This window comes from Sturnira hondurensis, unplaced genomic scaffold (assembly GCF_014824575.4).
Source record: "Sturnira hondurensis isolate 20B ecotype Veracruz unplaced genomic scaffold, ASM1482457v3 Scaffold0010128, whole genome shotgun sequence".
In the NCBI taxonomy this organism is placed as follows: domain Eukaryota; kingdom Metazoa; phylum Chordata; class Mammalia; order Chiroptera; family Phyllostomidae; genus Sturnira; species Sturnira hondurensis.
Window position 1 is genome coordinate 33616839 of NW_028082759.1, and position 27877 is coordinate 33644715.

Here is a 27877-nt window from a genome sequence, read left to right on the forward strand (position 1 = left end):
AACTAAGGGGGGGGAGAGTGGTGGGGGAGGGAGTGTGCGGGTGGAGGGGAATGAAGGGGGTGAATAGAACAACTGTAATGGTATAATCAATAAAACATATTTAAAAAAAAGAATTGGTTGAATTTGGTTCCAAATTAGATGACAAAATAACGGCTACACTAAGTGAAATGAAGGAAAATGTACAGGGAACCTATAGTGATGGGAAGGAAATGGACTAAAATCAACAGTGTGGACCAGAAGGAAGAAAGAAACACCCAACCAGAAAAGAATGAAGAAACAAGAAGTAAAAAAAAAATAAGGAGACACTTAGGAACCTCCAGGACATCTTTAAATGCTCCAACATCCAAATTATAGGGATACCAAAAGGAGAAGAGGAAGAGCGACCAGTGGAAAACTTATTTGAACAACTAATAAAGGAGAACTTCCCCAGCCTGGCAAAGGAAATAGACTTCCAGGAAATCCAGGGAGCTCAGAGAGTCCCAAAGAAGTTGGACCCAAGAAGGAACACACCAAGGCACATCATAATTACATTAGCCAAGACCAAAATGAAGGAGAGAATCCTAGAAGCATCAAGGGATAAGGGGACAGTCACCTACAAAGGAGTACCCATCAGACTGTCAGCGGATTTCTCAAAAGAGACCTTACAGGCAAGAAGGGGCTGGAAAGAAGTATTCCAAGTCATGAAAGACAAGGACCTACATCCAAGATTGTTCTATCCAGCAAAGCTTTCATTTAGAATGGAGAGCAGATAAAGTGCTTCTCAGATAAGGTCAAGTTCAAGGAGTTCATCATCACCAAGCCCTTATTTTATGAAATGTTAAAGGGACTTATCTAAGAAAAAGAAGATAGAAAACATACACAGTAAAATCACAGCAAACTCACAGTTATTAACAACCACACCTAAAACAAAAAGAAAAACTAACTAAGCAAACAACTAGAACAGAAACAGAAACACAGAAATGGAGATCACATGGAGGGTTATCAACAGGGGAGTGGGAGGGGGAAAGAGGGGGAAAAGGTACAGAGAATAAGTAGAATAGATGGTAGGTAGAAAATAGACAGGGGGAGGGTAAGAATAGTATAGGAAATGTAGAAGCCGAAGAACTTATATGTATGACCCATGGACATGAACTAAAGGGGGAGAATGTGGGTAGGAGAGGGTGTGCAGTTCCAAGAGGGGAGTGAAGGGGGAAAATGGAACAACTGTAGTAGCATAATCAATAAAAATATATTTTTTAAAAAGTAATATTCACAACTTTTATCATTGTAAAAGCATGAGATGGGAGCAGGACAGGCTTTAACTTTTACCCTGTGTACTTTTGTCATATTAGACTTTTTATAAAAGCATGAGTTCATGTTTGTTTTTTAATTTTAAAAAATGAGTTGATGCTTACCTCCAAACTTTTCTGAAAAATCCTAGAAGGAGATACCCTATTATATACCGTATTTTTTTTTTTACTATAAGACACACTTTTTTACCACACTTTTTGCTTCAATTTTTTTCAATTTTCCTCCCATAAAACCTAGGTGCATCTTATGGTGTGAACCCCAGAAAATACAATTTATATATATAATTTGCTCAACATCAATAATGCTGAATAATCCTTTGGCAGACATGATGAAATCATGTGCTATGTATTCAATCTGGAAAAAAATCAGGTTTAGAATTCTATCTTGTGTGCATGTATGTCTGCCTTAACCACTCTCTCTCCACCACCAATATATTTTGCTAATCTCTACCTTTGGTTGCTAATTTTAAACTGATGAAAATTAGATAAATGGGAAGCAGGTTATCTAAAGATAAGCAACTACAGAATTCTTAATTGGGCTTTTAAAGGTAAAAATGATTGGTTTAACTGCAAGAAAACTGTAAGAGGAAAAGAAATGTTTCAAAGTGTTCCTATATCAACCAAATATCCCTTGTTCTGCTCTTTGGTGGCAGATAGAATAGTGCCCCCTAAAGATGACCATGTCCTAATCCCGAGACACTGTAATATAAAGTAATATATTACTTTAATGGCAAGTGGAATTTTACAGATGTGATTACATTAAGGATTTTGACTTGGATCAAGGATTTTGTTTGAATTATCCAACTGGACCCAATGTAATTATTAGGGAAGAGGGAAGTAGAAGAATCTGAGAGAGATTTGAAGATATTATGCTGTTATCTTGGAAAATGGAGGAAAGGGTCATGAGCCAAGGAATTCAGGCAGCCTCTAGGAGCTAGATAAGTCAAGAAAACAAAAAATTTTAGCCCAAGGAGATCTGTTTGAACTTTTGACCTCCAGAGATTAGTATAAAAGTTTGTATAGTTTTAGTCACTAAATTTGTGCTAACTTGCTACAGCAGTAATAGGAAATTAATAACACTTCTGAAATGTTCAACATTTTTGGCCTATAATAAAAGAGCTTTCTCTTCAAGAAGTGATCTGTCATAGTGTTTAAAATGTAGCCTTTATTTTATTATTTTTTTTACAGCAAATGAGCCTACTAACATGACTGTGGAAAATGAAAGATAGGAACTCCAAGTTAGGAGAGAAAGTACTCAGGGTATTGAAAAAGAGAAATGATTTATAAGCTTACCACAAAAATCCTTAAAGTAAGATTACCATTCATTTGTGGGTAATGCGACATCCACCAATTATGAATGTATGTGTCTTCTCTTAGATTCTAAGCTTTTGACCTCTGCTCTCAGTTTTAGCACCTTCAACAGGGACAATAATTTATCTTGCTTTTTTTTTTTCATCCTCTCCTCTTCTCCTGACCCAGAATGCCTAGGCATTCCCAAAGGGAATAATGAATTGGGTAAAATTTAGGGGGCTTTGTAGTTATTGAAAGTCATGTACTGGCATTCAGTGTGCTGGTTCTAGGAACGTAAGACTCAAGCAATGTTTTAAATGGTCCTGCACAGGGCAGAATTCTCTGGAGTTCCATTAAGTGTTCATCCAGACAGTAATGTAGGTGAAAAACCTGATTATGTATTTAAGCTTAGGACCAAATCCTTTTCACGAGTGCACAAGAGTTGTGGGGTTTTGCACCATTTCAAATATAATTTCCACATACGCAGTTACTCTGTTAGCCAGGGGGAGATTATATTTTTATTTTGTTTAGACTTAATCGGGACTCAAGGTTTTAAGATGTGAATACAGCCCCCTGATACTTGTCTGTATTTGTAGCTAGTGAGTCCATAGTGATTCTACATATATGTCAGTTGGATTACTTGTACCTGAGTGATTTTATTACAGATCTCTTCTGTTTCTCTATAGTATAGGTAGAGCATTAAATTGAGTTTTTCATTGTGTGTATATTATCTGTGAATTTCACTTTAATACGGTGTAGAAAGCATAATATATTATTTAAAAAGGGATGTTGACCCCAGTAGAGTTAAAAATATTGATCTAAATATACTTATCCATTCATCTATCCATCCCTTCCACAACCCTGGACCTGCTCTTTCCTCTTCTCTTTCAGTCAAATTTCTTCAAAGCTGTCTTGACTTCACTACCCAGTCTTCTGTCTTCGGGTAGTCTAACCACTACCATTACCATTTCATTGAAATTGTGGGGGCAAAACTCACCATAGGGGGTGAAATCCAATGGACATTGAAGAAAGAAATCAACCTTCATTTTTCCTGAGCTTTCTATAGCATTTGACTCCACTACTGCCTGTTACGTGAAACTTCCATCCTTTGTTTTCTGTGTCATTTCCTGATTTCCATCCCTCAAATTCCTTTGCAAGCCTGTTCCTTACATGTTGGCATTCCCCAATACTGCATTTTTAACTCTCTTCTTACTCTACATTCTCCTCCTAGGCAATCTCACCTACTCCTACAATATCAGTCATATCCTATAATTCACAAATCTTTACTTCCAATCCCAGTTCCTCTCCTAAACTTCATCTCTCTCGCTCTGGAAGCACTAAACACCCCAAATTCAACATGTCCCCAAATCAAACTCATTTCCTATCCACCAATCTGTAGTTACTACTGGATCCTACCCCAAATTAGCAGCACCACCATCCACCCTCTGAAGTCAAAACCTGAGTCTAAGTTGACCTTTTTACTCTATTATCTTCTCTCCATCCCCGCAGCCAGTGGGTCACTTCAGGCTCTTATCTGTCACCCAGTTACAGCAAGTCTCTTGTCCTCTTGTCCAATCCAAGTATCCTCCACTTGGCTGCCTGAGTGATCCTTAATATAAATGTATTTAAATGACAATATCTGCCTTGGAAAAGCTCCAAACTCTAGTTGTTGTCTCAGGAAAAAAAAAAGCCCTTCTCATTTGAATTTGGGGTCACCTCAGCTGTTTATCAGTTTAAGTGAACTGTAGATTCCTTTTAAAGCAATTACTACTACAGGACATAGTTTGAATGCCATAAACCTTGATGATGTAAAAGTAATGGTATAGCTAATAAAAGGAAGTAGTGATAAGATTAAGGATATTAGAAAATAATTGTATTTCCTCACTTTACATACTGGAGATTTAAGAGATAATGTGTAAAATCAATGGCTCAATAGAGACTTAAGCATATTATATAAAGTTATAAAGAAAACCTATATAGGGCAAGGGAACTCATATTCATAAGAGATAAATCAAGTATTGCCTACAGTTGATAAATCAAGAGATTAGACCTATAAGCATCTCATCTAAGTTATGGAGGCAACTGCCAAAAAAGAAGTGGTTGATTTATTAGTGCTTTCACAGGTCCTCCCCCAGGCCACGGGGCCAGGATTTGGTAGCTGCCGCTGAAAGAAAACCCTCGAGTGAGTCTTGCCCTGGGGCTCTGCCAGTGGCAGCTGTCACTCATTAGCACAGAGAAAAAAAATTAAAATAAACTGGAAAAAAGAAATTGATTTAGCAATTGACATGAAGAGCTGGTTGTCTTTCTATGGTTGAATTTTTTTAAATCATGTACATGCATGAGAATAACTTTTAAAAAGGAAAACAAGAGCTATTTTAAAAACTGTTGCAGACTACTTTCTCAGATACTGCTTTTTTCTAAAGACTTCGCTATACCAAAACCATATTTAATGACATCTATAGTTTACTATATGTACTACAGTTAAAGGCAAATCATTTGCCATGAGATTACTAAATGATAATATTAACTTGAAATGCAATATTGTAAGCACAATATAAAGTATACATTGGTTACCAGCCACTTAGTACTAGTGCTTAAGGAAAAAAGGGGACAGGTACTGGGACAGGGCCATGAGATGCTAGAAAATATGTAACTAATCTTTCAATAACCTTGGTAATGTTGAAAGAAATCAGAATAATTGAGATTCTAGCTGCTAATTTGCTTTTCCATTTTGCTTGTTTTTGTTATATAGCTATGCACTTAATTTACAGTAGGAGAGATACCTTTTATTTTCAAGGTATCAAAAATAACTCATGTTTCTGAAGTTGGTTTTATACACTGAATTTAATGTCATTGTTACAGCTGGTTTCTCTTTCCTTAGCAACCCTATCCACACAAGCTTTGTCAAACTTTTTTATCCCAACCCACTTAACTGGATCACCACCCTCTTACAGGAAGGATTGGGGTCTGCGGTATGACAAACACAAATATCTGTCCCACTTAATTTTGCTTGATGGACTGGCCTCATAAATAAAATATTTTTGGAGGTGTTGAATCTTGCCACTTTAATTTTTAAATATCCTATTAATTCTTTAGGTCTTAGCAAAGTACCTGACACATGACAAATGCCTCAAAAATGTTTTCTCAGTGACACGCACATAGCCTATGAACTATACATGAAGCAGCATCACATTTGGAGAAACTTCACCTCAAAGCAACAGACCCTCTTAGTAAATGACAGTAATTATTCTAGGTTTTTTAAATGAAGCAGTTGGACTTTCATGTACACAACAATTCTCAAATTTGCCCAGTTTAAAATCTATGAAATTGTGAAAGCCATCCCTTAAGCACTTCCAAATGTGAAGGAAGAACACAAACCCAAGGAGGGAAGAACTTGGGGTGGAAGACTGGGGTTCAGGAAGGGAACTTGTAGGAAGCAAAATTAAAGACAGGTATTATACATTTAAGTCAGTTCAAACCGGGTTGGTGTCCCTGAAAAGAAGATAGATTTAACAACAGATGTTTGTCAAGACTTACCACCAAATTTCACTCCTTCGCTAAATTATGAATGTAGTGCTAAGGTTAAGACCACAGGTTATAAAGCCATAAACTTCTATAAGTTTAAATCCCAGCTCTGCCACCTACTAACTCCAGGACCTTGGGTTAAACTACTTAACCTACCTGAGCCTGTTTCCTGAAGGACTACAACAATGACAGTGCCCAAGCATAGAGTGGAGAGTTGAACTAACTACCACATGTTGGGTTTTACCTTTTGCCAAGATATAGGGAAAGGGTCACTAAATGATAGTTATTATGAATGTGTTTATTGCTCATCTCCATCATTGCGATATAAGCTCAAAAGCCACACGGAATTTGTCTCATTTAAAACTCCTTCTACAGTTCCAAGAACAGGAGCTTGGCATTCGATCAGTGCTTAATAGACGTTTTTAAATGAATGAATGAGTCAACCTGTTGATTCCACAAATCAGATATAAAACTGTCACTATTTCACAGGGAGAACTCATACTATACTCATTTCTATAAATGGACCTGACAAACAGGAATAATCACCCCAGATTCTCACACCATTTATGTTTTTAGATAATTATGTAGCATGATAAATGGACGAAAGGCAGGTTTTATATACTATATATAGTATATATATACTATATAGTATATATATACTATATGTATAATATATATAATTAAAGACCTGCTTCATTTTGCCCATCAACTACTAAGAATCGCAGTTACTGGAGTCTGAAAAAGCCAATCAATTAAAATAAAACCCACAAACTAACTGTCTTCAGTAGGATGTTTATCTTATTCACTGGAGTTTTTCAGGGCTCTAAATTATATGGTGTGTAACCAGTGGCATGCATGTACAAGACCTCAAGTCCAAGTCTGGAACAAATGTAGCCAAAGCATAAAGCAGAGCTACTTACCGTATATTTAGTTTACTTAAGGCTCACACCCAGGTCACTTGTCAAGTGAAACCATGACACAACCAAGCAGAACAAGAGGGTAAAAAACTGTTGAACCACAAGATTATAGAAGAAATGGAGGCTTTGAAAGGCTCCCTAGATCACAAAACAAATTAGAGCACAGACTGTCAGTCTTCTAGATTCTGTGTTGCATGTGGTCGTAAAGCTGCTGCATAAAAATCTGAACATACAACCAGTTTTCAGTTCATTAGCCATATGCCACAAAGTTTTAATGCAATGAAACACTTTAAATGTGTACCCTATGTATGATTTATCCCACTTAAATGTTTACAGAATTATTTTGATATATAAATGTTAATAGCAAACATTTCAATGTTTACTGTATGTCAGGCACTGTTCTAATCATCTGTATTGTCATTTAATCCTCACAACCATGTCAGTAGATGTCATTATCATGCTCCCAGAAAAGAAACTGTAGAGGTCACACGAGTGATCCAAGATGCAGATCTAGTAAGTCTGGTGTTTGAAGCTGTGCCCTTACTCCTAGGAGTCTGCTTTAACAAAATGGATATTAAGCATATATACTTAAAAGTAAATGCATCGTGTTGTTAAACCATACAAATGTAATTTAGTATGACTTCCTATATTTCCCTTCATTTCTTCATTATCTCTAACCAGTTCCTATTTTTTAAAGATTTTATTTACTTTTAGAGAGGAGGAGAGAGGGAGAGAAACATCAGTGTGTGGCTGCCTCTCTCATGCACTCTGACTGGGCACCTGGCCCGCAACCCAGGTATGTGCCCTGACTGGGAATTGAACCAGCAACTCTTTGGTTCACACACAGGCTGGCACTCAATCTACTGAGCCACACCAGCCAGGGTGAACCAGTGTTTTTTTAAAAAGAGCACAAAATCAAGTTTTATCAGAACATCTTTGTGTTGTCTTTAAATACTCAGTAAGCATTCCATGACCTAATTATGTGTTATGTCGAAAGAAATTTTGCTACTTTTCTAATTGGATCTGTTTCATTTGCATTGAAATCTGACTTAAGGGGAGAAATTACCATCCCTATATGACAACTCACTTAAGGACGTTTTTAAAAAACTTTATTACACTAAGAATTCCTTCATATAACAGAACTATATTTTTACACATTATAATATTAAGGTATAATCCCAGGAAACTAAATAGAAAATTATTTTTAAAAGCTAGTGTGGAGAAGTTGAGGGGAAAATCAGTATGTATTATTTTGTTTTATTATTGATACAAAAGAAAACTACAAATACTGTACAGTGAGGTGTGCTGTAGAACACTATACAGTTATAATAAACTATCACCAATTATTTATTACTCCAGTGAAATATATACAGTAATCACAAAATCAGAAAATAATGGGTAACAGCCAGTGCCTTAAGGACGATGTAACATCTATACTGTTTTATTGAGCAGTTAAAGCACTTGCTATGTCTTCCAAATATTTACACTATTACTAGTTATTTTTACATATTCTCAATAGCATTTCCCTCCAAAAAGTAGACTCTTCAGCTCTTGGCACTAATTCTTAAAGTCAAGTAAACCTGAAAATATTGATAACCTCTTTAGTCTTTTATTGCTCCACCACAGGCATAAAGGCTCAGGAAGGGACTTGCGCATTCTAAAGAAAAGTATGCAATACCTTAAAATTTTAAATACTAAGTAATTGATACTCACAAGCAGATAACATCAACTAAAACTTTTTTTACTCATTTTCCTTTCTTTTACAAGAGAATATCATTGTATTATTATACTACAAAAGCATGTATACTCCATAATTTAAAAAATTAAATGTCAGATATACAAGTAATGGCATTTTCTCCAATAATTCACAATTTTTACAATTTCTGCTATTTTGGAACAAACGTTAAAATTCCCATGATTTAAGTATTATTAAGTATGAAATACTCAACATCTTAAAGAATTATTAAGAATGACAGAACTTACAATTAACTATAAACCTTACATTGGTGCTATAGCTCCCCTTTGTTATTTCTTAAGTAAACATTCTACTATGGTATGTTTTCAAGTGAATAGTTCTGGTTTGAAAAATTAACTTTTTTTTAATCCTCAAAAGAACATTTTTTTCCTTGCTTTTAGAGAGAGAGGAGAGAGGAAGGGAGAGAAACATCAACATGAGAGAGAAACATCGATGGGTTGCTTCCCATACATGCCCAGATCAGGGAATCAAACCTGAAACCTATCAGTTATGAGATGATAATCCAACCAACTGAGCCACGATGGGCAGAACTGAAAAATTAACTTTTTATGTTAATTGTGAAGGGCCTTGACATTGTACAATTTTGTTAAATTGTATGAAACCTTAAAATGTAGGCCATGTCTACCCAAACTTAATCAGAACATTTACTTCACTACTACTATTATAAAAGGTCATTAAGATGGAGTTTAATCTGCTTTTGCAAAGGCTTTTATGAAGAACTTAATATGGAAACCTTGTTTTGAGAACTTGCATCAAACTCAAAGTCTGCTCTGCCATATTTTAAGTATGGGCCAATTAATATTTATGTTGAAAAAGGAAGACTAAACTACACTGATATTCTGAAATAAACATATTATGATATTGTCATTATATTGACGAATCGGAGTTGCAAGTTTATTTTCTATCTAAAGACTAGTTCTTAGGTGACGTCTAAATTTTTAGAGAAATGTCCACTAGCAGCCAGTATTACTAGGTAACTACATAAAATACTTTTATAAACTTTGCATTTAGTAGCTAATGTGATGTCAGTACAATTCTCAAAAACCTGTCATGAGTAGTATGAGTTGCTACCAAGTGATCTTCCCTGAGACAAGAGGCCATACGCAAAAGTCTACTCATTTCCAATGAAGATACTCAAAAATAATGGCAGTAGGACCTGTGGCTCGGAATCACAGATACATTTCAGATTGCAAGCAGTAGGCTTGATTGTAAAACCAAACTAAAAATTAACAGAAAATATACAATCTGCTAAGTTTCTCAGGTCATTATCCTAACGTTTTCCAGTAAAATACCTGAAACAGTGAAAGAAGGGGAAATGGACCTTATGCTTGCCCTTTAACTAGTTCCTGAGTAACCATTCCCTTGGAGTTCATTACATTTTAGCTTATATTTGGCAGTTATCTTGCTTTTCTTCAATTTCAACCAGTTTCTCATTACCAGTATTCTAGACATACACTATCTTCAATTCCGCCTGGACTTTGGGTCATCAATTCAAACTTGGAGTGATTAACTATAAAATGGATTACTGAAGGAAAAAAATTACAATTTTACTTTGACTTTCAGTGAAGCACTGCAAACAGAATTTAGCCATAGGACTGAACTATAGTTTATAATGCTACATTTAGGGATAAAAAATAGTTTAACTGATTTATGATCTCTAGCTTAAACTCAAAGTTGTGGTGATCACAAACAGTAATACTAAAAAATAATCATTCTCTAGTCCTACATTTGATTATGATAACCATACGGAAGGACAAACAATAATATTCAAGAACTTAAATTCTGTTCTAGAATTCTTTGTAAAGATGGTACCTGGCTGACCTATATCAAACATCATTAATTACCTCAACCAAATTTCAGCAGCTTTAAAATAATGTCAAGAAATCTAATCATTCTCAGAATTAAGCCTTTTATTCTTTATCACAGGAAAACCCAAACTATTATAATATTTATACCTAAGTTAACCCAGTTAGGGCTTCTAAATAGCATTGCTGTGATGAGAGAAATTAATAGTGTTGTCAGAGATGAAGCCCTTTTAAATGTTCATAGGTACACTTTAATTTGACTAAATGAAAGTATTTGATAGGGACAAAAAATATTTCTGGTAGTCTTCTTTTATGCTATGACAGTATATTTGCCAATTACTAGCCAAACATACCAAGCTACAGGTGAAGAAGATATTTGTAAAAGAAAAGGTGATTATATCATGAACCTGGAAGCAGTGCACTTGCTTGTTAAAGTTTTCTTGTAAACTAAAGAAGAAGGGGAGGCATGTTTCAGTGGCTGAAAAGCCAAAAATAACTATAGTGGTTAGTGATATTTATAATTTTTAGTTTAAATCACAGAAGTCACCTATACTAACTAAATGGGAAATATTTGGCAGCTGGGTAGCTGCAGTTCTTTATGCAAAACTAGTGCACAGTATATAAGTTCTACATTTTCCTGCTATTTAGATATAAAGACACTTGAAATTTAGAAGAATGGATATAAAATGTAAAATGGAGTTTTAAAATGTGATAATGTGATAAAACCCAAATATATTATCTTGCAATTAGATATCACCTTCAAATGTCTAGATTCACCATTCTTTCCCTATTCAGAAATGGACTAGTTCATTTAGTAAGTGGATTCAGTTAGAGATACTTTCATAGAAGGAAGCCGAAACCTCTGAGTTGGAAACACAAATTAAAGCACTGTCTATGTACCTTATGAATCAACAGGTTAAGATTTTTAAACACCTGATATTATACTTTCTGATGTACATTTTCTTAGAATGCGAACACAGTTCTGCATCTGTTACATGTGCAAACAGAGACAGCCAGGCTTTGAATGCTCTAGATAAGAGATTGTATTAACAGATATTTTGTCTTTCATCCATTCAAGTTCAACTTAATTTCAGTGAACATAGGAAAAAGATGGATTGAAATGTACATTTCAGAATACAAATTTGCAAAATAGGATAAAATAGTGCAATACCAATCTCAGGATAAGCATTCTCTGTCTTTAAGAAATAAGCTTGAAAGCTGCTTCTTGAGGAAACTGGCACTAGAGATTTGATGAATACACTATTTAAGCAAATGCCCAGTTGATCAGGGTATGATGCAGTAAAATTTGCATCCAAATCCAAGTGAAGCCAACAAATAAAGAAAACCTTATGGACTCAGAAGAAAAAAAGGAAAACTGGTTCAAAGGGGGTCAAAGACAAATAGCATATACTAGCTTAAATACCACTGATCAAAATCGTAGAACAATGTAACTCATTCATAAAGATAAATTCTTATTTATAAATTGTGGATCTGACAAACTCTGAAAATTAGAGATTAACTACTGCCACCATTATTTTTGTATTTTCTACCAAACTTTGCAATCAACTTTTCTGCAAGATAAAAAAAAAATTTGGTGGTACTTGACCAGGCCAGGATTCAAAAAATAATGGTAACATATTATCAACAACAGAGCACACAACTGGCTATGTTGGCTTAGACAGCAACATTACTGAATCACACTGACTTTATCATTCTAGAACAGGTATTTTCCCCATCCTTTGCTCAAAGCAGCAAAATGTTTTATCATTATACTCTATTCTCAAGATATTTTCATGAAGAATGCATATCTCTATGAATGTTTACTTTCACAGAAATGTCAGGATTCCAGTGTTTAATAAAATCCTTTTATGCATTTTAAGATACAATTTGGTTCAGATAACCTTCAAATTTACATAAATCTTTGACATTCTAGTAAGTGGTATGGTTATCTTGATGACATCAACAGTAGCAAAATCTCATTCCCTCCCAGTCCTGACCTTTTCAGAAATCAAACATATTTTGCAAGAGAATTTTTATGTTTGATACATTAAGACTTTTATGGAATTAAAATTACAAAGAACTTCCAATGGAACCACATATATGGAAGAAACTCACCTCAGCAGATCTAATAACTAATTTATAGGAATTCAGAGCCAGCCTGGGCAGCAGTATATTAAAAGCTATTGCCAAACACACACTTGTATCATGCACCGAATAACAAGATATAATCTTTGTATTATATACGTACAAGATATTTAATGACTAATCAAATTATGTGGCCCAGCCAACAAATATTACATATTCACAATAAACATTCTGTTTTATTAGCCTCTAATAAAATCAAGAGTGATCCATTGGCTCAGTTGTGTTTGTCATCTCAGCATCTTGACTATCCATCTCTTCAGGTTCCTCTTCGGAATTTCCCTTTTGTGCTTTTGACCTTGAGGCAAATGCTGCTCCCAGTGCCTCGGCCACACAGCTATCAGTTGTTTCTGTATTCAAATTTTCAGTGCCACCAGTTAAAGAAAAAGATTCAGGTAAGCCGGTCTGAAGACCCCCAGACTTCACAGATGAACTCATGGCTTCTCCTTTCCTTTGAGGAAGATCAGATGGTGACTGCTCTGTACTTTGATCCCTCAAGTGCTTGTCCATTGAAGCCTGAATGGAAGAAACCATTTCCTGCAATTTTTTTCGCTGGGCCTCAATCAAATCAGGATCAAGCTGCCTGCCGTCTCTCATGGTTGCTACTCCAGGAGCTATTCGAATAAGCTCATTGTTACTAGGAGCGGCTGCGAATACAGAAGGGTCTGTCTTAATGGAACTATTACTAAAGTCTGTCCCTGTGTTATGCTTCCTTACAACTGGAGCTTCCCTAGCTCTTGGATCAAGCTGTGGATTACTGGATGCAGTTCCCAGAGAATGACCTTTTCCCTGAAAGGCAGTTACGTTATGAAGTTGCTCAGATTTCTTTTTCACTACTCCACCACTACCTAGTTTCAATAGCCCATGTGAGGGACTCGATTCCCTACTTCTTGTAGTAGCCTCTGCTCGAACCTGACTTACAGCCTCTTTAACTAAGTCTTCAACATCAGGACCGATGGGGAAATGTCCTGCAGCATCCACACACAACTCCAATCTATCTTCAGAAGCATTATAGACAAAGGTTTTGCCAGGCAGATGTGGAAAAGTACAATGCTTGCCATCAGCCATACCTAAAGAAGGAGAAAAGATATTTAACATATTAAAATGTTACTTTAAAAGTACAATAAGGACAATTTTAGGTGCAATAGTAAATTTTCAGCAATTTACAGATAACAGTTTTCAAAACAAAATTAATTAGAAAATAATTTCCTTATTAATAGAATTCAGTACTATTACAAAAAAGTAACATCACAATAGACCTTAAAGTAGTACCACAGGGGATGTTTAAAGGAATATATCATTTTTGCCCTGGGCTTATATAAGAACATATCCTCCTTTGTGAAAGATGCTTGAATAATTAAAAGCAAAATGTAACAATACCTGTAATCCTCAAATGGCTCACAAAAATATATACACATATAACCTATGTATCTGTATAGAGAGACATAAGGTAAATATAACTAAACGGTTGTAGGTATATATCATCAACCTACCACAAAGTTAGGAAAGGGGCTTTAAACGGACAGCTGAACTATAAGGAAAATACCAGTAACAGTGTTAGTAAAGCAATGGCTTACAGTAAACTAGTAAGAAAATATACTTTCACTTACTAAAATTCAAATAATAAACTTTCCAAAAATACCTATAAGGACAAAGTGTTACAAAACAATGTTGCACAGTATGTGCTAAATTAAGAATAAGTAATTCTACTGAATTACACAATACCTGAATGAAAGCTGTTTTCTCAATATTTTTCACAAATACATAAAAAAGATGAATTTTCAAAATAAGACATTCCATAGTTAAAGTAGTATTTATGGAGCACTTGTAGGAAAGCTAAGATTAATGCACTGTGACTTCAGTATAACCATAAGAACTGACACTTGATCACAATAAATTGAAAATATTTTTCAATTCAATTTCTTTAAAATAATTGTATGTCATGTTACTCCTCTTACTCCTTTCTGGTATATCAGAACCTCCAAAATAAGCCTGAGCTACTAATGCGCCTCAAAATATCCCACACAGTCAACTAACGCAGCAGTAGAGGACAGAACTTCAGAGCAGGCTTTTCTTTATTTTTCTAGTTGAGCAGTTTGGTCTCACTGCATGGTATTTCCAAATGTTACACATTTTGCAGCCTGAGAATACAGAAACTGCCTGTTTTTTAAACTATCCAATATCCTTACATTTTAAATTTGGCGCTCTAAGTATACTCCAAGTATGCTAAAAAAATAAGGGTTTTCAAATCTTTTAAAAGCACAGATTTTTCCATGTTAAAAGAAAGATGAAGTAGAGAATCTTTAATACAAGAGATGAAGTAGAATCTTTAATACAAGATGAAGTAGAGAATCTTACATACAAGGTGTGTATGGGTATGTTTATGGCAAAATATAAAGGCAAAAGCAAGCTAGTTAAAAAGAAATTGTTAAGTGTTATACAAATTCAGAGAAGAAGAGGATAAGTGAACTCTAGATTGTTTTGTGGGCATTCAGGTCATCCTCAGTTTTGTAGGTTATAAAGAATATTTCTTTGGTAAATGAATTAATTATCAATGAATAAAAATCCATAAATAAAAATCCAATGAATAAAAATCAACAGAATTTCCTCTTGGCATGTTTTGGCAGAAATAAACTACCCAAAAGTACATCAGAACAATGGATGGATTATATTAAAATGATACAACAGAATATTATGCAACACTGAAAATGAACTATAGTTGAACCCATCAATATAAATGAATCTGACAAAGTACTGCATAAAACAAGTCACAGAGAAAGTACATAGCATAATTCCATTTTTATAAAGTTCAAACACAAGCAAAACTGAACACTATAAATTGAAGGCTATCTCTGTGCAAGGGTTAAAACTAAATTCGCCATTCATCTTCTGCATTTATCTCTGTATAAAGACCTGCAAGAAAACTCACTACACTGCAAGCAAATTAATTTTAGAATACCTTTCCAAATATAACTAAACTCATTTAGTTACATTAGGCAATATTTCTGTTCAAATGTAGATATACCATATATCTATTAGGGTGGATTTTAAGAAAGTAAGAGAAGTATGTTCTTTTCCAATTTTTGGAGGGTATGGGTTCACATTTGCCAAGTGAAGAGGGCTTGATCCTTTGACCACAAGATAATACTAATGATTTACCACATAAACCTACCCTAAAAAAAGAGAAAACTTTACCACAAATATTAGAAGAAATTGTATTTTGAAAGATAAAATCATTTTCTAATGACCCATTTCAAATAGATGTATTGTAGTCAATAGAATTTTAAATAATGCCACAAATAACAACTAGAATTTAAATACTAATAACAGAAATAAGCCAAGTATTTTTTCAGTACCAGGCCCTTTGCTAACTGCTACATGTGCACAATCTCATTTTATCCTAACTACAACCCTGAGATTACCATAACCACTTTACAAACAAAGAAACTAAAACTCAGAAGTCACACCAGGAGTAAGAGATAGGACCAAACTTTGATCTCAGATATTCTTTCTCCAGAACACTAAATTACCTCCTAATAAGGATAGATACCACAGAAAACATTTTAAATATATATACTGGCTGTATTGAGATATAATTCACCTATTTAAGTGTACAACTGAATGGTTTTTAGTACAGTCAGAGTTGTACACTTATCACCACTATCACTGGAAAATTTTCATGACCCAAAAGGCAAATCTGAACCCACCAGAAAGCAGTCCCATTTCCTCCCCACACCCCATTCCAGCTTTAGGCAATCGCTGATTTACTGTCTCTCTAGGTGTGCCTATTCTGTTACATTTCATATAAATGAAACATATGTAGTCTTTTGTGACTGGCTTATTTCATGTAGCATAATATGTTCAAGGGTCATGTATAATGTAGCATGTACCAAAACCTTACTCCTTTTTATTGCCAAATAATATTCCATTGTATGGATATATAGCACCTTATTTATCCAATCACCAGGATATAGCAATTTCGGTTGTTTCCACTTTTGACTATTATGAATAATGTTATTATAAACAGTTGTGTACCAGTATTATATATACATGTATTCATTTCTCTTTGGTATATACCCAAGAGTGGAGCTGCTGGGTTGTATAGTTAGACTATGCTAAATCTTTTGAGTAACCAGATCATACACCATGATCAAGTGGGATTCAACCCAGGGATGCAAGGATGGTACCATATTCTCAAATTATTAAATGTGATACATCACATAAACAAAATGAAGTAAAAAAACACATGATCATATCAACAGATGCAGGAAAAGCATTTGAGAAAGTCCACCACTCATTCATGATAAAAACACTCAGCAAAGCAGAAATAAAGAGACTATACCTCAACATAAAGGCCATATGCAAGAAACTTACTGCCAACATCAATGGGCAAAAACTAAAAGGAACAAGACAAGAGTATCTACTTCCACCACTCTTATTCAACACAGTACTAGAAGTTCTAGCCACAGCAATTAGCCAAAAAAGGGGGGGAAAAGCAAGAAAGGAGAGAAAAAAAGGCATCCAAATTGGAAAGGAGGAAGTTAAAATTCATTATTCGCAGATGACATCATAGAATAAACAGAAAACCTTGATAGTCTCCATCAAAAAGTCACTCAACCTAATAAATGATTTTGGCAAAGTAGCAGGATACAAAGTCAATATTCAGAAATTGATGGTATTTTTGTATACCAACAGAAGTATCAGAAAGAAAAGCTACAAAAAAATGCCATTTACCAAACGAACAAGAAAAATAAAGTACCTAGGAGTAAATTTAGCCAAGGACGCAAAAAGACCTATACTCTGAAAACTAAACAACACTGAAGAAAGAAATTGAGGAAGATACAAATAAATGGAGGCATATACTGTGTTCATGGACTGGAAGAATTAACATCATTAAAATGTGCATTCTATTGAAAGCAATCTATAGATTCAATGCAATTCCTATTAAAATACCAATGGCATACTCACAGATCTAGAACAAATATTCCAAAAATTTATATGGAACTAAAAAAAGATTCCAAAGAGCCTCAGCAATCCTGAGAAAGAACCAAGTTGAAGGGATAACAATACCTGATATTAAACTATACCACAAGGCCACTGTATTCTAGACAATCTGGTATTGGCCTAAAAACAGGCATAGATCAATGGAAAAGGACAATCCAGAAATAAGCCCATGTCTCTATGGTCAATTAATATTCAAAAAAGGGGGCTTGAGCATACAATGGAGCAAAAATAGTCTCTTCAATAAATAGTGTTGGGAGAACTGGACTGGTACACACACACAAAAAATGAAACTAGACAACCAACTTATACCAGAATAAACTCAAAATGGATAAAGGACTTAAATATAACTCATGACACCAAAATGTCCTAGCAGAAAACACTCTTAGTAAATTTCAGATATCCTGTACAGCAATATCTTCACCAACGTATCTCCTAGGGTAGGGAAGTAAAGGAAAAAATAAACAAATTAAAAAGCTTCTGCATAGCTAAAGAAAACATCAACAAAATGAGAATGGAACTGACTGTACAGGAAAACATATTTGCCAATGACACACCAGACAAAGGTTTCATCTCCAAAATATATAAAGAACTCATATAACCCAATGCCAGGAAGACCAACAACCCAATTGAAAAATGGGCATAAAACCTGCAGATGGCCGGCCTATACATATGAGAAAAGGCTCAACCCCACTAGCCATCAGAGAGATGCAAATTAAAACCACAATGAGATTATCACCTCACACCTGTCAGAACAGCTATCATTGCTCCTACCCTTTGCCACAGCAGGGATGGAACTGGAAAGCATTGTGCTAAGCAAAATAAGCCAGGCGGTGAAAGACAAATACCATATGATCTCACCTTTAACAAGAACCTAATCAACAAAACAAACAAACAAACAAGCAAAATATAACCAAAGACACTGAAATAGAGAACAGGCTGACAGTGACCAGAGGGGAGACAGGAGGGAATTTCAGGGGAAAAGGGGAAGGGTTTGCAGGAACAAGTATAAAGGACACATGGACAAAAAAAAAAACAGGAGGGTGGAAACAGGAGGTAGGTGGGGAGGGGGGTGGGCTGGGATGAGAGTAAAAGGCAGAAAGCTGTACTTGAACAACAATTAAAATAAAAAATTAATAAAAAGAACAGCTTTCACTAATAAATCAACGAACAACAAGTGCTGGCAAGGATGTGGAGAAAAGGGAACCCTTAGAGCAATGTTGGTGGGAATGCAGACTGGTGCAGCCACTGTGAAAACAGTATGGAGTTTCCTCGAAAAAAACTAAAAATGGAACTGTCTTTTTTTTCTTTTTAGTTTCCGCCATTTTATTTCTTTTTTTCTGTTACAGGTGAGATCACTGTTTATGAAAACTGTATTTCTATAAAATATCCAGACATACAAATACTATCAAAAAAGAGAATCTTTAATATAATTTCAAGTAACTTTTTTCACATTTTTTAATTGTTCAAGTACAATTGTCTCCATTTTCTCCCCACCCCATCCATCCCTACTTCCTACCCTTGATCCTACCAGCCTTTGGCTTTGTCCATGTGTCCCTTTACACATGTTCCTGACAATACTTCCCTCCTCTTCCCCCATTATCCCACCTCTCCTCTGGTTACTGTCAGTTTGTTCTTAATTTCAATAGCTCTGGTTCTATTTTGCTTGGTAGTTCATTTTGTTCATTAGATTCCTCTTGTGAGTGAGATCATACGTTATTCGTAATTTCACCAAGTGGCTTATTTCACTCAGCATAAATAATATTCTCCAGATCCATCCATGCTGTTGCAAAGGGCTGGCGCTTCGTCTTTCTTTCTGCTCCACAGTATTCAAAAATTTGACCTGGCAATTCCACTGCTGGGACTATACCCTAAGAATCCCAAAATACCAAGTCAAAAGAATTTATTCAACCCTATGTTCATAGCAGCACTACTTACAATTGCCAACTGCTGGAAACAGCCTAAGTGCCCATCAGTAAATGAGTATATCAAAAAACTGGAGTACGTTTACACAATGGAATACTATGCAGCAGAAAGGAGCTCCTACAAGCACCATATGACCCCACTCATAAGAGGAATTTAATGAAGAAAATAAACTAACAAGCAAAGTAGAATCAGAAGCATAGATACATAGAACAGACTGAAAGTGGCCAGAGGGGAGGTAAGAGGTGGATAATAGTGGAAAGAAGGGGAAGGGACTAGTCAAAGAACATATATGAATGACCCATGGACATGGACAACCGTTAGGGATTGACTACGGGAGCAGGGTGTGGGCTGGGTGGCAGAGGGCAAAAGGGGCTAAATTGGGACAACTGTAGTAGAACAATAAAAACAATCTTTTGAGGAACAGCCAAATTGTTTTCCCAAGCAGCTGCACCATTTTATATTCCCAGCAGTGTACAAGGGTTCCAACTTCTGTACATCCTTGCTCACAGTTCTTATTATCTGTCTTTTTGATTATAGTTACCCTAGTGGACATGAAACACTATCTCACTGTGGTTTTAATTTGCATTTCCCTGATGGTTAATGATGTTGAGCATCAGCTCATGTGCTTATCGGCTGTTTATATATTTTCCTTGAAGAAATATCTATTTAGATCTTTTGTCAATTTTTAATTGGGGTTTTTTTAATTATTTTCACATTTTAGATATAAACCTATCATCAGAGATAATTTGCAAAAATGTTCTCCCATTCTATGGGTTGTCTTTTCACTTTCTTGACAGTGTTCTTTGCAACACAAAAGCTTGCTTTTAACTTACATACTTTTTCTTCTGATGCGTGTACTTTTGGTGTCATACCTAAGGTTTTGCCTAATCCGAACCCAAAAAGTTTTATGCCTACGTCTTCTAAGATTTTTCTAGTTTTAGCTCTTCTGCTCAGGTTTTTGATACAGTTTGGTTTACTTTTATAGTGTGTACGGTAAAGGTCAAATTTCATTCTTTTGCATTGGACACACACTTGTCCCAGTACCATTTGTTAAAATCAATTCTAATTAAATGCTAACTTTTAAAAACCACTAAATGGTGTTAATATATTTTAAAAGGTAGAATGAAGCGAGAGATGTAAAGTTAAAATAAAAGGGATGCAAAAAAGGGGGGTGTCAGGGAGAAATTTATAGCTTGAAATGCTTACATTAAAAAAGTAAACTTTATAATCAATAATCTAAGTTTCGTCTCAAAGAAACTAGAAAGAAGAGTGCAAATTAAAAACAAAGCAAGAATAAAGAAGGAAAAAATAAAGAGCAAAAATCGACGAAACTGAAATCAGAAAAATAGAGAAAACCTATGAAACCAAAAGCTGTTCCTTTGAAAACATCAATAAAACTGATAAACCATTAACTAAACTTGGTCAGCAACACACGAGAGGCACAAAACAAAAGAGGTACAGTATTAGAAACGAAAGAGCTATAGTACTAACAGACAGTAACAAAATATTATAAACAATACTATGCCAATAAAATTGATTAGCTTGGATGAAATGGATAGATTTCTTCAAAGACAACACTAACAAAGCTTGCTCAAGAAGAAAGGGATAATCTTATTACGGATAACTTAAGAAATCAAATTCATAGTTAAAAATTGTTCAACTAAGAACATTCCGAGAACAAATGGTTACACTGGTAAATTCTGCTAAACATTTAAGAAAGAAATAATATAAAAACTGTTACAAAATATAACAGAAAACAGAAGAGGAATGAATACTTCCCTACTCTATTTTATGAAGCCAACACCACTCTTCCTGACTATAGAGTCATTACAAGAAAGCTATATACTATTATCCTTCATGAATACAGACACATGCAAAAACACAAAATATAAGCACTTTGAATCCACCATGCAAAGTTGGTTCGTATTTTAAAACAATCAATCAACAAATTGTCACAGGATTGTTAAGGACAGCATAGGAAATACAGTCAGTAATAATGCAGTAACTATGTATGGCATCAAGGGCTACTAGACTTATCAGGAGGATCACTTTATAAATTATATAAATGTCTAACCACTATGCTGTACACTTCAAACTAATATAATATTGAATGTCAATTGCAATTGAAAAATAAAAAATAATAATTTTAAAAACATAACCAAAAAAAATCAATCATTTCAAGTGATGCAAGAAAAGAGCACCTAATAAAATTCAACATCCATTTACAATATAAACTTTCAGCAAACAAGGAATAGAAGGGAATGCAATCACAACCTGGTAACAAGCATTTCTGACAAACCTACAGACTGAATGCTTTCCCNAAATGTCTAACCACTATGCTGTACACTTCAAACTAATATAATATTGAATGTCAATTGCAACTGAAAAATAAAAAATAATAATTTTAAAAACATAACCAAAAAAAGTCAATCATTTCAAGTGATGCAAGAAAAGAGCACCTAATAAAATTCAACATCCATTTACAATATAAACTTTCAGCAAACAAGGAATAGAAGGGAATGCAATCACAACCTGGTAACAAGCATTTCTGACAAACCTACAGACTGAATGCTTTCCCCCTAAGATCAGCAACAAGGCAAGGATGTCCACAATCGCCACTCCTATTTAACACTGAACTTATAGCCGCTGCCATAAGGCAGGAGGGAAAAAAAAAAGGTATACGGACTGAAAAGGAAGAAATTAAACATAAAACTATCTTTTATTTGCTAATGATATAATAACCTGCATAGAAATTCCAGAGAATCTGTTAAAAAGCTACAAGAACTAATATGAGTTTGGCAGGCCACAGGATACAAGGTCAATGCATAAAAACCAATCTTATTTCTGTGCACTAGCAATGAACAATAGGAAATTGGAGTTTTTAAAAAATGTGTTATACAACAGCATCACAAAACATGAAAATATTTAAGGTACAAGTGAACAAAAGACGTGCAATAATTATATTACAAAATTACAAACTTTAGTAAGAGAAATTAAAGACCTAAATAAATGTAGAAATATAACATTTTCCTGAACCATGAAGATGTGATGATGTCAAAATATTCATTATCCTCAATTTGATCTCACGTTCAACACAATCACAATAAAAAATCCCAGCAGGCTTTTTTGTAAAAAGTGACAATTCATTCTATAATTTATATGGATAAACAAAGCACCTAGAATATTCAAAGCAGTTTCTAAGAAGATTCTAGAAACAGACCCATAGGTATATAGTCAAATAACTTTTAACAAGTAACTTTACTGACATATATTTTGCACATAACTCAACCTTCTCAAGTGTATGATTCATGATCACTCTTTGATAAGGATATCAAAATAATTCAACGGATAAAGAGTACCTTTTTCAACAAATGTTGTTGGAACGAATGGACATCCATACATAAAAAAAACTTCAACTTACACTTTGCAACATATATAAAAATCAACTTGAAATGCATCATAAACCTAAGTTATCTAAAACTATAAAACTTCTAGAAGCCATAGGAAATTTTTGTGACCTTGGATTAGGCAAAGATTTTTTGGATAGGAAACAAAAAGCATAAATCATAAAAGAGAAAAATGTTAAATTGGTAATCAAAATTAGAAAGCTCTACTCTTCAAAAGATACTATTAATAAAATGAACACAGAAGTTACAAACTGAGAGAGAATATTTGCAAAACTTACTTGCAAAAACACTTATCTAATAAATGATGTTTGCCCAGAATATATAAAGAACTCTTAAATTTCAGGGGAAATAGGGAGGGATTTAGAGGAACGTATATAAAGGATACATGGACAACAACTGAGAAGGGTGGAAATGGGAGGGAGGGGGGAGCACGGGGGTGGGATGAGATGGGAATAATAGACAAAAAACTGTACTTGAAAAATAATTAAATAAAAAAACAATAAAAAAAGAAAAAATAAATAAAGGAACTGTAAGTATGTCAAAAAAAAAGAACTCTCAAAACTCAATTCAAAAAATCCAAGCCAAAAAAAAAAAAAATCCAAGCCAATTTTAAAATGGGGGTGGGGAGGAACAGTAAATATGCACGTGAAAAGATTCTCGACATCATTAGTTTTTTAGGGAAATGCAAATTAAACTCATAAGAACAGATACTACACTTGATCTTAGCCAAAAGGCCGAGAAGCAATTGGGAAATGCAAATTAAAACCATTATGAAATAGTACTATAAACTTTTTACAATGGTTTTAAAAACAAAAACTGATACTGCCAAGTACTGACAAGAATACAGAGCACCTGGAACTCCAATATAGTGCTAGGAATATAAAATGGCCCAGCCATTTTGAAAAATGGTTTGGAAATTTCTTACAAAGTTAAGTATATATTAACCATATGACTCAGCAGTCCCACTCCTAGGTATTTACCAAAGAGAACTAAAAACATATGCCCACACAAAGACCTGTACATAAATGTTTTTGGTGGGCTGTGTTTATAGTAGCCAAAAACTGAAACCAAGAAAAAAGACATATGTTCTTCAATTGGTTATGAATTTTTTAAAATGTGATAAATACATGCAATGGAATATACCATTCAGCAATAAAAAGCAATGAACTACTAACACATGCAACCAAACAGATAACTTGCAAAAGCATTAGGCTAAAAAAGAAACTGGCTATTTTTTTTCTGTAAATGGGCGACATGATAATATTGCAGGTTTTGCAGACCATAAAGCCTCTGTCACAACTACTCAGTTATGGCACAGTAGTGTTAAACAGTCATGTACACATGACTGCAGCTGTGTTTTAATAAAACTTTATATTTAATAGGCAGTGGACATGATATAGTCCACACGCAGTTAACTTGTCAATCCCTGTGCTAAATCAAAGGAGCCAGACACACAAGCTTACATTATATAATTCCATTTATACAGTGATATGAAAAAAGCAAACATAATAGAGACAAAAATCAAATCAGTGGTTGCCAGGGTCTGGGGGTGAAGGCAAGGGATTAATTAAAAGGGACATAAGGCAACTTTTGGGAATAATGAAAATATTCTCTACCTTGATTGTGGTGGTGGTTTCATGACTGTTTATATTTGTCAAAATCTATGTACCTATATGCCTAAAAAGGGTGAATTTACTACATGCCAATTATGCTTCAATAATCCTGTCTTAGAAAGAAAGGGAGGGAGAGAGAAAGCAAGCCATTCTTTGGTCCCTAATTTAAAAAAAAAAATTTTTTTTTGAGATAATCAAAAATCAAGGAGATCTAAACACTGGATATTTGGTTATATTTTAAAAAATGTGATAATGGTATTATGGTTACTTTTTAAAAAGAAAAAAACAAGATTCATATTGAAGTTCTTACAAATAATGTATTGTGTGAGATTTGTTTTATAATAGTCCAATTAATATGGGGGTAGAAATGTACTAATATTTGTTGAAGTTGGGCTGTGGGTAAATATGGGTTCATCATATTTTTATTCTTGTTACTTTTATGTATCACTGGACATTTCTACAATAGCCAAATTGGGAGGAGCAGTGGTAGAAAAAGTAAGGAAGAGATAAAAGCCATAAAATAGACATTATGCATGTAATGTCTACTGAGGTCTCGTAGGTAAAGAAGTGAGATAAGCCAGAGTGATAAAGTCTGACGCTGAAAGTATTCACATTAAATTTTTGAAAAAAAATGTGCTTTCCAAATACACACACTGGCATCCTTTTTCTTAAGACCTTAAAACTATAAAGATAGTTATACACTCACACATGCCTTTACAGACAATGCACACACAAGGTAAAAAGCAGTTAAATGTCAAATGAACTGTTTCCGAAAATCCAGAAAGCACTGGGGTATACATAATAATTATAGCCAAAACACAACAAAAACCTGTATCACCTGGCTCTGGGATAGTCACTAGGCATTACAACCAAATCTGATTCTAATTTCACAATTTGTCTTTAGTCGTTAAGAATTATATACATAATTTAAATGAGAAAATAGGAGCAAGAAAGTGATAGGAGATTTTTAGTAATATTATAACAAAAAACATGAGGATATCAGGATAATAATCCCTTTTAATTAGATTGCTAAAGAATATACACTAAAATTCACATTGGAAATCATTTTAGAAGAATACTATCTGAACTTTCTTAATCGTCTAACAGCTGAAGTGAAGACAGTATTTAAAAATAAAATCATAAATTAACTATACCCATGGTTTTCTTCATAATATTGTAGAATACGCCACCCTGTTGGAACATGTGAGGAAGTCCCTTTGCGTAAGACCATACATCTTCTCCTGTAAGATAAAAACAAATACAGTATTAGCAACAAACAAAAATATTCAACCCAGGTTTGTTTTAATACAGATTAGCCTAGAGATCACAAGGCAAAGCTGGTATAACATATAGGGAGGTGATATGGAGGGATGGGGCTATAGCACAATAGTAGTAGTTATTTTTTTTTATCCAAGGACATTTTTTCATTGCTTTTCGAAAGCACTTTGCTTGGAAAGAGAGAAACATCGATGTGAGACAGAAGCATCAATCCGCTGCCTCCTGTACTTGCCTGGACCCTGGACCAAGGACCAAAAATCAGGGAACAAACCTGTAACCCAAGGCATGCGCCTTGACTGGAAAATGAATCCACCACCTTTCAGTGTGGGGATAATGCTCCAACCAACTAAGCCACACCAGCCAGGGTGCACTTAAATTTTTTTGGTAAAAATCTGAACAGTTGCCAGATTAGGGAACTCCTCAGAATTGGCCACCTAAATACTCTAAGAAAAATGACATTTCTTATATATTCAGATATATAAATATATGTGTAAGTACACAGACAATGGAATTACTGCCATTTGCAACAACATAGATGGATCTTGCAGGTATTATGCTAAGTAAAATAGGTCAGATGGAAAGGAAACAAAAACCATGATTTTACTCATAAGGGGAATATAAAACAAAAATGAACAAACAAATTCACAGACACATACAACAGAACCGTGGTTACCAGAATGAAAGGCAGGTAGGGAATGAATTGGGTAAAGGGAGCCAAATACATGGTAACAAAAGGAAACTAGACTTTTAGTGAACACACAGTACAGTCCACAAATATCAAATTATAATGTTGTATATCTGAAACTTACATATTAACCAATTAACCCAATACATTTTAAATAAATAAATAAGGCTTTTAGTGTCAGTTCGTTTAGGTTTTTTCAGTGCTGTTTAGGTGGGAACCTTCCCCGATGCTCCAAGGCATATGACTACCATACCGTAGATTAAGTTAGTTTACTTCTGTTCCTCTGTTTTCCTTCTAGACTAAAAGCTTTTCAGAATCAGGAAAAGATCAGTGGCCTGGCACAGTGCTGGACAGTAGCACTCTTAGCATTTGGTGAATAAATATATATGAATGAATTGTATAAATGAAGTTTTTCCTTCCAATAAGGTCTGAAAGAAGTCCCGAAAAACCTTAATTGAAGCAGTACAATGATAACTGTTCTTCAACGTTATGGATAAAATATAACCAATGGTACCATTGGTCCTCTTCATGAATCTAATAAAACAAACTCATAGCAAAAACAAAGGTAAAGAATTTTAGACACAGCCTTACAGTTATAAAGTAAGTAAGTTGTGGAATGTAACATACAGTATGGTGACTCTAATAATACTGAATGTTTGAAAGCTGCTAAGATAATAGATCTTAAAAAAAGGGTAGAATTATTTTGCTACAATTTCATTAGAAAGCCATCTCTTATAGAATAGGAATAGCTGGTAAAGTATGTAGCAAATATTACATTTATTCATATATTTTTAGTCTCCAATTATATAATTCATATATTTTTAGTCTCCAATTTGTAATTCAACTATGTCTTCACAGCACAACAGTAAAATACTTAAGTTCAACATACTGTGTGTGTTTAAATATAGAAAAAAAGTCTACACCAACATAGATAACTTCTGTTTACACTCTGTCTTCCTTAAATCCTTCCTCCTAATGGCCTTCGGCTCTCCTACATGAACAGTAGTTGTACATGGCACTGATATTATGAATGGTTTTTCTTTTGGTTTAATCTGATGGTTTTCCTTTTAACAAGAAGCAAGTTGTTAATTTTAAAAGTATATTAACATAAAAACATTTTAAAAAATATATTCTTCTAACTTTTACTAATAATACAATCATGTGGTTAAAAGTGAGTTTAAAAGGTCATTATTCCTATTTTCTAACTTTATATATTTTAAAAAGGTAATTTGAAATTTCTAGT

At 34.3% G+C, this 27877-nt stretch overlaps 1 protein-coding gene, 1 non-coding gene and 1 pseudogene across 2 annotated transcripts in view; 1 reads left to right on the forward strand and 2 right to left on the reverse strand.

Moving 5' to 3' along the window:
* The first annotated feature begins 4687 nt into the window (after positions 1 to 4687).
* Positions 4688 to 4815, forward strand: LOC118995601 (small nucleolar RNA SNORA30/SNORA37 family). The gene has a single exon (XR_005068314.1). It is a non-coding gene; the product is annotated as a small nucleolar RNA SNORA30/SNORA37 family (small nucleolar RNA).
* Positions 4816 to 8113: 3298 nt separating this feature from the next.
* VCPIP1 (valosin containing protein interacting protein 1) overlaps positions 8114 to 27877 on the reverse strand; it is a 28101-nt gene continuing 8337 nt past the window's right edge. Inside the window, exons 2-3 of the mRNA XM_037058660.1 lie at positions 25826 to 25912; positions 8114 to 13794 (exon numbers count right to left, since the gene is read on the reverse strand). Coding sequence (XP_036914555.1) covers positions 12923 to 13794; positions 25826 to 25912 — 959 coding nt within the window. The 3' untranslated portion in view covers positions 8114 to 12922. The remainder of the gene's footprint in view (positions 13795 to 25825; positions 25913 to 27877) is intronic.
* On the reverse strand, positions 23674 to 23804 carry LOC118995616 (uncharacterized; annotated as a pseudogene).